We start from the raw sequence: 15283 nt of genomic DNA on the forward strand, positions 1-15283 counted from the left end.
TTTATCAATATGACTTTTGACTAGCTAAGTTTTTTTTTTTCTATTATGGTTGTGCTCTGGAAAAAATGCCAATTTTCTTTTCACCTTAAGAGTATTTTAAATACTTAAGGACCAGAATTCACTTTTGTTATTTGTGTGTACCTCATAAACAAGGGAATTATTAGTTATTTTAAGTTTAGAATGTATATTCCAAAAAGATAATAATAATAATAATAATAATAATAATAAATTATTACCTAAAGTTTAATTTCATTTTGAGTAGCCATGGAAATATCTATTGTAAAATGTATTTTCCAATTTATTTTGAATTTATGATCCTAATTTGTTCACAGTCTAATGTCACTAAAATTCATTTTTCAATTGGAGTGAATTTTTTTCTTTTTAAATGAGTCCTTGAGGCACCTTAGAGATTGAGGGAGAAAGTGCTGAAGAGATATCAGAGCTGGGTTTTAAAATTTGGATCTCATGAACTCATTAAAAAAAGTTTGATGGCTGTGTTTCAGTGTAGTTGGTTTCTTTTGAATTGCTATTATGTATTATTTTACACATTTCAAAACATGAGGAATCCGTAGAACTCATCAGACTGCCAAAGATGTCCATGGCACAAACAGGGTTAAATTATCTTTCAGTTAGAGTATTCATAACAGGGAGAGCTATATACCAAAAGAACTAGAAACAGATACATCTGAAAAATAGGGAGTATTAGAGAATTTCAATGGTTGAGTTTCATTTGAGAGCAAAAAAAATTAAAGAGGAAATTATTTTAGGAAATGACAGCTATAATGATGAAACACTAAATAATGTCCTTAATATTTATGACCCATTATATCTTTTGTAGTACATTGAATTGACTTTTGGAGATTCATTTTAGGTACTTATATTTCATCTATAGAGTTTTGCTTGGTCTTCTTGTTCTGAGTGGTCCATTGGTCTAAGAGTACCTTTTGTGGTGGATGTTTGCCCAATGACATTTGAACAGCTGGATCTCTTATTACGCCAAGTAAGTGAGGGGATGGATGGCTCCTCTGACTGGCCACCACCACAGGAGAAAGAATGTATGGCAGTGGCAACATTAAACCTTCTGAGACTTCAGGTATGTTATATTCCCTTTTTTTCAAATGTATACTGAAGTAGTCTTAAGAATAGTTATAAAGTAATTGAAAACTTATTATCCCACAACCAGCCAGCCCAAGTCTAGTATATCAGGAATGGCTTCATCTAAGAAAAACTTTGTGTTGCTCCTTGTACCAAAAAACAGTGCTCTGTTTGGAATAGCAGTTCATATATTTTTGAATTGATTTTGCTACTAGGGGGAATATGTAATACTTCCTCTTTTCCTTCTAAAAAGAATTAGTTTACAGATTTGTTTCCCTCACAGTACTTCTTTGAAGTTGACAGTATATATATTGGTGTTTCAGAAAGGGCAGTTGAGTCTTAAATGATTTATCCAAGTTCATATGGCTGGAATGTGACAGAGTTGGAATTTGAACTCCTTAAGGGATTCCATGTTTTTCTGTTGGACCACAACTTCTTGTCTCACAGACAAGATTAGGATAATATCAGAAATTACTAAGGAACATGATTCGAACCACAGTTTGACTTAATTCTGAGTTTCTTTGAGGCCTTTATATCAGGGTTATTCTAATTGAATCTTAACAGACATTAAGTTCCAATCAAAGCAGTTATCAAGAGCAGCTATGTGTAAACCACTTTTCCAGGTACTAGTTGACATAGAAACATTAGATGATACCTAATCTGTAATCTCATGGTCTAATGAAGGTATATTAGACAAAAATAATTTAAAATGATAAATTTTAAGACCCTAAAGGAGGCATAAAACAAGAATTATATAAGGTATGAGGGTGAGAATGGGTTCTTACTGATGAGATTGGGGGAAAAATATAGAAAATATTTCATGGAAGAGATGACATGTTAATGTATGAGAGTACTTTTAAAAATTTCATTTATTTTTATTATGGGCAAGTGGAAAATATGAATATGAGTCTTTTTTCAAAGACCTCCTTTATTACTCTTAAGAGTTTTATGACCTTGGACTCTAGCTTTTGAAGCTTAGCTACTTGGTGTGTAATGTATGTAGGGAAATAGTGATGGTGAATTTAATGTGCTATGTAAATATAAATATTATTTTTGTTTAGATCAACATTATAATAAAGTACTACTCTGATCTGTTATTAGAATTTTGATAATGAATTTCCATTTAATTGTTCAAAGAATGAGTGAAATTAACTTTTTTTTTTTTTTTTCCAGTTGCATGCTGCTATTAGTCACCAGGTTGACCCAGAATGTCTTGGATTGGGTCTGGGAAGTGTGCTATTGAATAGCTTGAAGCAGACAGTGGTAACACTAGCCAGTAATGCTGGAGTTCTTAACACTGTGCAGTCGGCTGCTCAAGCAGTACTCCAGAGTGGATGGTCTGTGCTACTCCCAACAGCGGAGGAGCGTGCACGGGCTCTTTCAGCACTCTTACCCAGTGCAGGTAGGCTTGGGAATTAATGTGAGAGAAGAATAGATAAAAATATACAGACATTCAACATTTTTGTCCTTTGCCTTCACCCCAGGGAAAGTGATTTGCTATCATTTCAAGTCTTCCATTTTTTTTAAGTTTCAGGAAATGACATGAATGTAAGCCCAGGACGTCGTTTTATGATCGATCTTCTTGTAGGCAGCTTGATGGCCGATGGAGGATTAGAGTCTGCATTAAATGCTGCCATCACTGCAGAAATCCAGGTATAATCTGCCAATAAATTTTTTTGATATGTCAGATATGTGTGTATCTATATGTATGCATGATACACACATATAAATGAGAGCTTTTCATGAATATGTACTTCTTTTATTCCAAGAATTTTTTTGAATTTTTAGTCATTAGGGTGGATTTATACCCCATAACTCATGTTTTTACAAGTCTTCATTTGAAAGTATAAATTTAAATTTGTTAAGTTTATAGAATTATAAAATACTACTTTGATCACAAGTGGGAGAATTTTAATCCAAATCCAAATATTCTTTATTTAATATAAGAATTTGCTCATAACTGTTTTGCATAAAAATTAAACATTTTCTAATAATTAATCACATGTTATTATAGTCAGAGAAAAAAACAGAAGGCAAACAAAAGAGAGAGAAAATATTCATGCAGTATTGAGGGTAAAAGTGGAGACTTCAGCTTGCAGTTAACGATATTTCTGCAAAGTTAGGACAGAGTAGTGCTCTCAAGGATCCATTGGACCATTTTCTATCCTGTTTGGGTAGAAAAATGAATTGTCCCTTAACGTTTTGATCTCTAGAAAAATCGGATTTAAGAGAGAGAGAGAGAGAGAGAGAGAGAGAGAGAGAGAGAGAGAGAGAAACAGAGAGAAGCAAAAGAGAGAATATATCACTCTTAATAAGCAGTAGTATGAGAAAAGGAACATACCTCTTCAAAAAAAAAAGAACAACCCTCCCCCTCCAAAAAAAAAAACTTAGCATAACTGCCTCTACTCTGAAATATTTACAATTTTCAAAATGGGCAATATAGTGATATTCATCTGTCAGTTTTCCAGAGTAGGATACATAAAAACATTCTATATTCTGTCTATTCTATTTTTTTCTGTTTCAGTGTAACCTTGCACACATGTGTGTCTCTTCTTATATATGCTGAAAAACTGTTCAAACAATCATTATAGAACACTTAGCTATTTCTCAAGGAACAGACTAATTTTATCATGAAAAATTGGAAGAGGAAAGCCTGTGGGGACCTGATACAGATAATGTTCTATCAAGTTTTGCTCTGAAAATTAGAGAAGAGAATTATAGAATTGCTGTACATGCTTATTTTTTCCCCTTCTACTTAGTTTAATAAATAATGTTTTAATTTCAAGCAAATTTTAGTCACATAGCAATTCCTGTGATACTTATTCATGACATTCAACTAGGTGGAAGCAGAACTTTTCAGGGATGGGAATCAGCGAAGTCTGCTAAAATCAGTGTCTTGCTAGTACCTTTCTGAGGATATTTTTCCAAACCTTCTCCCTACTTTTATATGTTCTCTTGGATGATTTCGGTATTTAGATCTGCCACATGGGACCATTTTTAGAATTATATAATATCTTCTGTGTGCTTTCCACCAAACATTTTAATAATAATGTACATTATACTCACATATATGTGTGGAGAATAAGGTCTTTAAATAATTTCAAATATCCTAAGGATTATATTTTATTAAGTCCATATTTACTACAAAGAACATGTATTTATTGATATATAATTACTGAGAAAATTAAATAAAAAAAGGAGTTTAATTTCTTTTATTAGGACTTCATTGTATTTTGGTTGAAAATGTCAAGAAATAATATAAGTAATATTTACGGAAGCAGAATGAAAGAAGTAAACAAGGTCATAAGCAATCCAAAATTTTTTTTTAAGGAAAAAGCTTTTTACTTTGTAATTTTTTTGCTATCATTGAAAAGCACTTAACTTCATTCATTCATTCATCTATTTATATAGTCTGTTTTTCAGTTTGTCCATCTATCTTTCTGTCTGTCTGTCAGTATATTGCAAATATTTGAACACAAGCAGGATATGACACGGAAGATGAGGGAAGGATATGTAAAATGGTTCCTCCATTTAAGAAGCTTTCATTCTGCCATAGAAATTCATATGAGGATAATATAACTTGTGACCAGGGTGATAAGAGGATTTGAGGAGGTAGTAGAATTTGATAGTAGGAGGGAATCTTGGAAAACTTCATTCATCAGAGCCTAATTTTAGACAATCTGGAATATTTATTCTATAAAATTTATAAAAATTTATTCTATATAAAGTAAGGGAGGGGTGGAGCCAAGATGGCGACTGGAGAGGACTGTCTCTTAGTTGCTCTGGAGCAAAACTTGTAAACCAAGTACTCTAACTACATTTTCGAGAGACAACCCACAGAGGGATAAAGTGAGGCAATTCTCCAACCCAAGGTAACCTGGAAAAGAGTGGAAAGGCTCGGCTCCATGGGGGCAGAGGGGTAGCCCATGAGAGGGGTGGCCTGTCAGAGCAAAGGAACTTCAGCCTCCCAGAGGCAGCCGCTGGGAGCTGCGGCACCCTGGGGAGCACCAGGCACAACTTGGAAGAACAGCGGGGGACCTCTGCCAGAGTGAGCACATGAAGCCAAGCCCTCAGGGCACACAGTGAGCAGTGTGGCCATGGCAGCCCAGATCCAGGAACCAGATGCAGGCAGAGTCGGTAAGCAGGAGCCTCCAGGGCATGAGCGCTGAACCTAGGGAGGGGAGTGAAGAGAGACTGCCGAGCTCTGTCCTCTGTCCCTGGAACAGGACTCTGGGACTCTGACCACATTCAGATCCTGATTGCAGTCTAGGGCCCCTCACCCTTAGCCCCGTGGCAGAGGGATGCGCTTGTGGCCATTCACAGACCAGGAGGGAAGACAGAGCTTCACACACGGAGATCTTTGTGGGGGTATCCCACTAATACTCAGAAGCTCAGGAAGCACCCCCAAACCAGGCACAGGCTGGGGAAATGAGTAAGCAGAGGAAAAAAGAGGAACACCATTGAGAAATACTTTGCCTGTGATCCCAAGAAGGATCAAAACACTCAGTCTGAAGATGAGGAGGTACAAGCTCCTGCATCTAAAAACTCCAAGAAAAACAGAAATTGGGCTCAGGCCATGACAGAGCTCAAAAAAGACTTTGAAAATCAAGTGAGGGAGATAGAAGAAAAATTGGGAAAAGAAATGAGAGAGATGCAGGAAAAACATGAAAATGAAGTCAGCAGCCTAGTCAAGGAAATCCAAAAAAATGCTGAAGAAAATAACATGTTAAAAACCAGCATAGGCCAAATGGATAAAACAGTTCAAAAAGTTATTGAGGAGAAGAATGCTTTAAAAAGCAGAATTGGCCAGATGGAAAAGGAGATAAGAAAGCTCTCGGAGGAAAACAAATCCTTCAGACAAAGAATAGAACTCAGGGAGATTGCTGATTTTATGAGAAATCAGGACTTAATACTTCAAAACCAAAAGAATGAAAAATTAGAAGAAAATGTCAAACATCTCATTGAAAAAACAACTGATATGGAAAACAGATTTAGAAAAGACAATTTAAAAATTATTGGAATACCTGAAAGTCATGACCAGGAAAAGAGCCTTGACCTCATTTTCAAAGAATTACTACAGGAAAGAGGAGAAGGGGAAAATATGAGGGACTTAATGATGATGAGCTACATGTATTCCTCTATAGAAAAATGATACTGATAATATTCATATGAACCTTCTCATTTAATAGAGCAAGTAGAAGGAGCTTTTATAGATGAAGCACAGGAGAAAACTGGATTTGAAGATATATTGTATAAAAATGGAGTCAGTAGATAAAAGGGAAATTTAATGGGAGAAAGAAAAAGGAGAGGAGTAATAGGCTAAGATATTTCATATAATAAGATTTTTCTTTATTACAATGAGCTATTGCAGTGATATGGAAGGGGCGAAGCTGAGGGGGAATGAGGGAATCTTTGCTCTCATCAGAGATGGCTAGGAGAGGAAACAGCATAAATACTCAATGGGGTATTTGTAGTAAGTAATCTGTAGTAAGGAGAGAAGGGGGACAGGGGGAAGCGGGGGATGTGAGTGATAGAGGAGAGAATGGACCATGGGGGAAGGAGAGTTGTCAGATATAACACATTTTATTTTTTGCTTCTTGCAAGGGGCTGGGATTGGATGGCCTGTCCAGGACCATAGGGCTGGGTGGATGCTGGGTGAGGGGTGGTATGTGGGCTCGGGGCCTCTTGGGCCCCGGGGCCGGGGATCTGTCTGCTGTGCCACTCAACTACCCTACAGCAGAGACAGAGTGAAAGGAGAGAGAAAATATAGTTCATGGTAGTAGAGAAGTATGAAAGGAGGGAGTTGCGATCATCAATGGCAATGGTGGAAAAATATGGAAATAACTTTTATGATGGATTTATCCTAAAGAATGTGATCCACCTGCAACAGAGCTGGTGGTGTTGGAACACAGATTGAAGCACATTTTTTATTATTATTATTTTCTGGGGGGGTGTTGCAGGGCAAATGGGACTGGGTGTCTGAGTCTGGATTTGGACCTGGGTGCTCCTTGCTCAAGGGCCAGTGATCTGTCTGCCACCCAGCCACCCCTACTATTATTATTATTACTACTGTTTTAATTTTTTGGGGGGAATCTTTGTTTTTTTTGGTTTTTGTAGGGCAGTGGGGTTGGGGTGGCTTGCATGGGGTCACACAGCTGGGTGATTGTTGGGAGTCTGGGGCCGGATTTGGGCTTGGGTGCTCCTGGCTCCAGGGCTTTTGCTCCATCCACTGTGCCCCCTGGCCATACCTACAAGTATTATTCTTATTCTTATTTTCTTATTTTAATTTTTCTCTCCCCTTTACTTTATTGTTTATGTGGGTCTATTTTCTTGAGGGAAGGGGTATTATGTTTACTCTTAAACAAGAATATTTTAGTAATGTATAAAAAGCATTATTTGTACAAAATAAGAATGAATAAAATAAAAAAGTGGGAAAGAAAAAGAAAATGAACAATTTAACTCAAAAAAAAAAGTAAGGGACCTGGGGCTGCTAGGTGGCACAGTGGATAGAGTTCCTGCCCTGGAGTCTGGAGGACCTGAGTTCAATTCCGGCCTCAAAACACTTAATAATTACCTAGCTATGTAGTCTTGGGCAAGCCACTTAACCTCCTTGCCTTGCAGAAAACAAAAACAAAACTAAAAATAAAAAAGTAAGGGACCATTAAAAGTTTTGAACATCTGATGTCCTAAGTTAAATGTGAAATGAAAGAGATTAGAGGTCTGGAGATCTGTTAGGAAGGAGTATTACTTTAGTCTAGGTATGACCTTTATAAAGATTGTCATTTAGATAGTAGCAGGGGAAAATTAAAAGACATGGAGGACTGTGAGAGAGATTTTGAAGGAGGCATTCACAGAACTTAGTAATTGCCTTGATGGAAGTATGGGGGAAGAAATAAAATATGTGAGAAGTTACAAACTGGATGACTGAAAGAATAGTGGTAGAGTTAACAATAGTAAACAGTGAGAATATGTGGAACTCATTTGGAAGTGGAAAGGGAACAAATTGAGCTTTATATTAGATTGATGTATGAATGAAAATATGTAGCAGACATTTGGAAATATGGAACTTGAGGTCACAAGGAAGATTGTGACGAGATTGATAATTACCTTAAAAATTGAAATCTTAAGAATGTAAGCTATTGAGGCATGATTAATAATACACAGAGAAGGGAAGAGGGTTGGGGATACAATCTTGGAGGCTATTTGCATTTGGGAGCCAGGGAAGATAAAAGGAGATAGTAAAAATCAGAGGTAGTTGAAAAGTCACAAGGAAATAAATGGAGTAGAGAAATTTTGGGAAAGTGGTTTAGCTTGCTGATCATTACCTGGTGAAGATATCCATGAGTGAGGATGTAGGGAAAAAAACCAAAACCATGGTAATTAGGTCACTGGTAATCTTACAGTAAACATTTTTGGTGAAATAATTGGGAGAAGGAAGATGACAGGAGATGAGCATGTAAGTGTAGATACTTTTTTTTAAATTTATTTTTTTTAATCTCATTTTGTACAAATGTTTTTTTTACATTAATAAAATATTCTTCTTTACAAGTAAAAAAAATACCCCTCCTCTTCCCCCATGAATATAGATAGACTTGTTTGGGCAAAAAAAAGTAAAGGGGAGAGGAAAAAAATTAAAATAAAAAAATAATAATAGTAATAATTGTAGGTATGGCCAGGTGGTGCAATGGACGAAGCAACAGCCCTGGAGCCACGAGCACCCAAGTCCACATCCAGCCTCGTAAACCCAACAATCACCCAGCCGTGTGAAATGCAAGCCACCCGATCCCCACTGCCCTGCAAAAACCAAAAAAAAAAAAAAAAAAGAAAAAAGACCCAAAATAAAGTAAAATAGTAGTAATAGTAGGGGTGGCTGGGTGACAGACAGAGCGTTGGCCCTTGAGCCAGGAGCACCTGGGTCCAAATCCGGCCCCAGACACCCAAAGATCACCCTGCTATGGGGCCCCAGGCAGGCCATCCAGCCCCATTTGCCCTGCACCCTCCCCCAAATAATCATAACAAAAAATGTTCTTGAGTCTTTGTTCCAACACCAACACCTCTGTCATGGGTGTATCTCATTCTTTATGATAAGTCCATCACAAAAGTTATTTCCATATTTTTCCACCATTGCCATTGCTGATCGCAACTCCCTCCTTTCTTATTTCTCCACTACCATGTACTCTATTTTCTCTCCTTTCACTATGACTCTGCTGTAGGGTAGCTGAGTGGTGCAGCAGACAGATCCCTCGTCCCGGGGCCAAGAAGCCCTGAGCCCCCATACCACCCCTTAGGCCCAGAATCCACCTGGCCCTGTGGTCCTGGACAGGCCTTCCATTCCCAGCCCCTTGCAAGAAGTAAGAAAGAAAATGTGTTATATCTGGCCACTCTCCCCCCATGGTCCATCCTCTCCTCCTTTATTCACATCCCCACCCCTTCCCCCTACTCCCCCCTCCTTCTTACTCCAGATGTCTATACCCCATTGAGTATATTTGCTGTTGCCTCTCCTTAGCCATCTCTGATGAGAGCAAAGTTTCCCTCATTCCCCCTTGCCTTCCCCCTTCCACATCATTGCAATAGCTCATTGTAATAAAAAAAATCTTATGTGAAATATCTTGGACTATTCCCCTTCTCCTTTTTCTTTCTCCCATTCCGTTTCCCTTTTTTTCCTATTGACTCCATTTTTACACCATATTTTTATCTTCGAATTCATCTTTCTCCTGTGCTTCAACTATAAAAGCTCCCTCTATCTGCTCTATTAACTGAGAAGGTTCATATGAATATTATCAGTATCATTTTTCTATACATGCAGTTCAGCTTCATTAAGTCCCTCATATTTCCCCCCTCTCCTCCAATCTCCATGCTTCACCTGAGTCCTGTATCTGAAAATCAAACCTTCTGTTCAGCTCTGGCCATTCCAAAAGGAACATTTGAAATTCCCCTGGTCCATTGAAAGTCCATCTTTTTCCCTGGAAGAGGACATTCAGCCTTGCTGGGTAGTTCATTCTTGGCTGCATTCTAAGCTCTCTTGCCTTCTGGTATATTGTATTCCAAGCCCTATGAGCTTCCAATGTAGCTACTGCTAAGTCCTGTGTGATCCTGACTGCAGCTCCACACAGCTTTGAACTGTGTCCTTCTGGCTGCTTGTAATATTTTCTCTTTGACTTGGGAGTTCTGGAACTTGGCTATAATATTCCTAGGGGTTGGTTTTTTGGGATCTCTTTCTCTGGGGGATCGGTGGATTCTCTCCATTTCTATTTTGCCCTCTGCTTCTAGAATATCAGGGCAATTTTCCTGTAGTAATTCTTTGAAAATGATGTCAAGGCTCTTTTCCTGATCATGACTTTCAGGTATTCCAATAATTTTTAAATTATCTTTCATAAGTCTGTTTTCCATATCAGTTGTTTTTTCAATGAGATATTTCACATTTTCTTCTAATTTTTCATTTTTTTGGTCTTGAAGTATTGATTCCTGATTTTTGTTAAATTCATCAATCTCCCTGAATTCTATTCTTTGTCTGAAGGATTTGTTCTCCTCAGAGAGTTTTCTTATCTCTTTTTCCATCTGGCCAGTTTTGCTTTTTAAAGCATTCTTCTCCTCAATAACTTTTTGAACTGTTTTATCCATTTGACCTAAGCTGGTTTTTAGCATGCTATTTTCTTTAGCATTTTTTTGGATTTCCTTGACTAAGCTGCTGACTTCATTTTCATGTTTTTCCTGCATCTCTCTCCTTTGTTTTCCCAGTTTTTCTTCCAACTCCCTCATTTGATTTTCAAAGTCTTTTTTGAGCTCTATCATAGCCTGAGCCCAATTTCTGTTTTTCTTGGAGTCTTTAGATGCAGAAGCTTGTGCTTCCTCATCTTCAGACTGAGTATTTTGGTCCTTCTTGGGCTCATTTGCAAAATATTTCTCAATGGTCTTCTTTTTGTTTCTCTGCTTGCTCATTTTCCCAGCCTGGGCCTGGTTTGGGTTGTTTCTTGAGCTTTTGGGACACTCCCACAAGGGTCTCAGTGTGTGAGGTTCTGTCCTCCCTCCTGGTCTGTGAATGACCATAAGCGCCCCGCTCTGCCACGGGGCTGAGGTGGGGGGGGGGGCCCTGCTGTTCTGTGGGGGGGCCTAGACTGTGGTCAGGATCTGAATGTGGTCAGAGCCCCAGAGTCCTGTTCCAGAGGCAGAGGACAGAGCTCTGCAGTCTCTCTGCACTCCCCTCCCTCAGCTCAATGGGCTCATGCCCTGGGGGTTCCTGCTTACTGGCTCCGCCTGCTTCTGTTTCCTGGATCAGGGCTGGGGAAATAAGATGCTGCTTGCTGTGTGCCCTGATGGCTGTGCTCCACTTGCTTGCTCTGGCAGACGTCCCCGCTGTTCCCCCACTTTGTGCCCTGTGTTCCTCGGGGTGCAGCTCAGGAGACTCCCCCGCTGCTGTGAGCTGAGACTCCCAGCGCCCTGGGGCTGCCTCCGGGAGGCTGAGGTTCTTTGGCTCTGGTGGGCCACCCCTCTGGTGGCCGCCTCTCCGGCCCTGGGGAACAGAGCCTTTCTGCTCTTTTCCAGGTTACTTTGAGTAGGAGAACTGCCTCACTGGGTCCCTTTGTGGGTTCTGTCTCTCGAAAGTTTAGTTAGAGTCCTTAGCTGATGAATTTTATGAGAGCTCCTAAGACTGGATCCCTTCTTGTTGCCATCTTGGCTCCGCCCCCGTAGATAGACTCTTGAGAGAATTGTTAATAAATTTGGGAGAGAAATGGGATGGTTTGTTAATTTTGAGTAAGGAAAAGTTTATTCTTTAGATCTAAGGAGCATTGAACTTATAAACACACACACACATATGAGGGAGAAACTTAAAAGGTGATTCATCAGTATTGATGGCACAAGGTCTCACTTTATTCTGGACCTAAGTTTGACCTAATTATACCATATCAAGAGAGTTCGTTTCCGTGTCTAAATATTTGGTTAAATTTGTTAAATTTTTCCATTTTAAGAATTATTTAGAATCTATCTGTCTTTTTGTTTGAACTATGACTTTTTTTCTTAGACTGCTTAAGAGTCTTATTAGTTTGCTAAAAAGATTCCTATCAATATTTCTCTTCTTTATATGTCCTAGGATATTGAAGCAAAAAAAGAAGCTCAGAAGGAAAAAGAGATTGATGAACAGGAAGCAAATGCTTCAACCCTTCATCGGAGTAGGACACCATTAGATAAAGACCTTATCAATACTGGAATTTATGAATCTGCTGGAAAACAGAGTTTGCCTCTGGTTCAATTAATACAACAGCTTCTTAGGTAAATAGATTTTTTTAAAATGATGATATCAGGAAGATATCATATAAGAGTTGACATGAATAATCATCTTTATTAAGCATTTTCCTTTCTTCAAAGAAGAATATCAGATAAAGACAGACCCTTGACTTTCTGTGGGAACAGTGGGCAGATGTAAAGTTAGCATTATTTTTCTGTAAATATTAGGGTTGAGGTGAAGGAAAAATAAATACATTGACCCTTTGCTAAACCTTAAGAATGTTGGCTGAAGCAGTCAGCCAAGGTAGCTTAGATCATTCCACCCAATAGAAAGAAAGATAATGAATGTATTTTTGTTTTTGAGACTGAGAATTGTGAAGGAGGAGCAATATTTTGTCATAGGCAGAAATGGAAAGGATCTAAAATAATAAATGTGGACCGCTTTAGCAAGGACACTGCAGGAAAAGAACCTAATAGTAAGTCTTGGCTGTTCCCTGAAAACCTATTGTGCATTTATAAATGCTCATGAATGCCAGTGAAGTAGCAAGAAGTTATCCCACACTTATGTAGTAGGCTTTAGTTAAGCTGTACCTGGAGTACTGAGTGCTGTATATATTAAAGGGCTCTGGTTACTTTCTGTTAAGAAAGACATAATAGACTAGAAGAATCCCAATAAAGTGATAGTAAAAAAACTTAGTTAAGATTAGAAATTTTAATAATAATAACTGATATTTATGTAGCATTTTAAAATTACAAAGGATATAGATAGATTGAATATAACTTGTTTACCAAATTGAAAATATTAGAAATACACAGAGGAAACTTTATAATTGGCACTTATTACTGTACCATGTACTTGGAGAAACTTAGGTAATTTTTTATTAATTTTGACTAAAATGAAACATTTGGATATAGTGTTAACAAACCTAAAAATAAGTCTAAAAAGGCAGAAGTAGTTTTGATCTTATTGAGGGCAGAAATCTTCTCCTTAAGCACACTTTTCTTTTTTTAAAAAGAAAGATTTTATTTATTTTGAGTTTTACAATTTTCCCCCTAATCTTGCTTCCCTCCCCCCACCCCCCACAGAAGGCAGTCTGTTAGTCTTTACATTGTTTCCATGGTATACACTGATCTAGTTTGAATATGATGATAGAGAAATCATATCCTTAAGGAGGAAAATTAAGTATAAGAGATGGCAAAATTACACAATAACTTTTTTTCCCCTAAATTAAAGGTTAATAGTCTTTGGTCTTTCTTCAAACTCCAAGATTCTTTCTCTGGATACAAATACAGACAGCCCCAAATTGTCCCTGATTGTTGCACTGATGGAATGAGCAAGTCCATCAAAGTTGATCATCACCCCCATGTTGCTGTTAGGGTGTACAATATTTTTCTGGTTCTGCTCATCTCACTCATCATCAGTTCATGCAAATCCTTCCAGGCTTCCCTGAATTCCCATCCCTCTTGGTTTCTAATAGAACTATATATAATGTTCCATGACATACTTATACCACAGTTTGTTAAGCCATTCCCCAATTGAAGGTCATTCACTTAATTTCCAATTCTTTGCCACCACAAACAGGGCTGCTATGAATATTTTTGTACAAGTGAAGTTTTTACCCTTTTTTCATCATCCCTTCAGGATATAGACCCAGTAGTGATATTGCTGGATCAAAGGGCAAGCACATTTTTGTTGCCCTTTGGGCGTAATTCCAAATTGCTCTCCAGAAAGGTTGGATGAGTTTACAGCTCCACCAAGAATGTATTAGTGTCCCAGTTTTCCCATATCCCTTCCAACATTCATCATTGTCCTTTCTGGTCATATTGGCTAGTCTGAGAGATGTGAGGCGGTACCTCAGAGATTCAGCCCATTCTTTGATGTCATGAATGGAGACTCAGAGATTCAGCCCATTCTTTGATGTCATGAATGGAGACTCAATACTGGATTTAATGGGTCTTTGGTTTAAATTAATAAGAAATATATATATATATATATATATATATATATATATATATATATATATATATATATATATATATATTTCTTTACCTCTTTATATATTTTCATTGAAAGTTAGGTAGATATGCATTGATGCTGTTTGTACCTTCTACTTCCCATGTAATTTTTTTTTTATGTACCTGTGGTTCATGGGGAATTTCAGCATTCCCTTTCAGTTTACATATAATAAAATTCTTGTAGCTATTGTCAGAGATGCTTGAAATTGTTACTGAATATGTAATCTATTAGGTGATAAAACACTTTTCCAAAGTTTAGATGTAAAAAATAAAAAAAATTGATACTTTTAATTTTCCTTATTATTTGGAGAATTTGAATTAAGAAACATTTCCCCCCAATGGGAAAGAGTTTGAAAATAATTTTTTTTGTCTTATACCTCTTCCTTGTTAGGAGACCAATAAATACTCCTGATTTTGGAAACAAATAGCTAGAGATTGAAATATAATTTTTAAACACATTCTTTGATTATTTTATATATTTATTTTTTACAACATAGCTAATATGGAAATGTTTTTCATCACTTCACATGCGCATTCAAAATAAAATTGCATGTCTTCTCAAAGAAGGGGGAATGGGAGAAGAGAAAATTTAAAAAGGATTGTTAAAATTATTTTATGTGTAATTGAGAAATATTTAATGAAATAAAAATAATTAAAACAAAAAGAAAATAAGCTGCTAAATGAAATATATATAAAACCTTTATATTTCAGTGGTCAAGCTTTTCTTGAGTATAAATTTTTATTAAGGTTCTGATGAAGGAGATTGAATTTTATTTTAGAAAAGATGTTAATAGTTAATAAAAGTTAATAAATGTTGTGGGGGCAACTCGATGGCACAGTGAATAGAACACTAGCACTGGAGTCAGGAAGACCTGAGTTCGAATTCATAGTTCCTGTGTGACCTTGGGCAAGTCACTTAACCCCATTACCTTGCAAAAATCCCCCCCCA

At 37.4% G+C, this 15283-nt stretch overlaps 1 protein-coding gene across 6 annotated transcripts in view; it reads left to right on the top strand.

The window, feature by feature from the left end:
• HERC2 (HECT and RLD domain containing E3 ubiquitin protein ligase 2) overlaps positions 1-15283 on the top strand; it is a 227545-nt gene that overhangs the window by 75697 nt on the left and 136565 nt on the right. For all 6 annotated transcript variants that reach the window (XM_074213716.1, XM_074213717.1, XM_074213718.1 and 3 more), the window contains 4 exons: positions 893-1093; positions 2269-2497; positions 2624-2748; positions 12185-12363. In XM_074213716.1, the coding sequence (XP_074069817.1) occupies positions 893-1093; positions 2269-2497; positions 2624-2748; positions 12185-12363 (734 nt within the window). The remainder of the gene's footprint in view (positions 1-892; positions 1094-2268; positions 2498-2623; positions 2749-12184; positions 12364-15283) is intronic.

Source organism: Macrotis lagotis, chromosome 1, assembly GCF_037893015.1.
Source record: "Macrotis lagotis isolate mMagLag1 chromosome 1, bilby.v1.9.chrom.fasta, whole genome shotgun sequence".
Taxonomy (NCBI): Eukaryota; Metazoa; Chordata; class Mammalia; order Peramelemorphia; family Peramelidae; genus Macrotis; species Macrotis lagotis.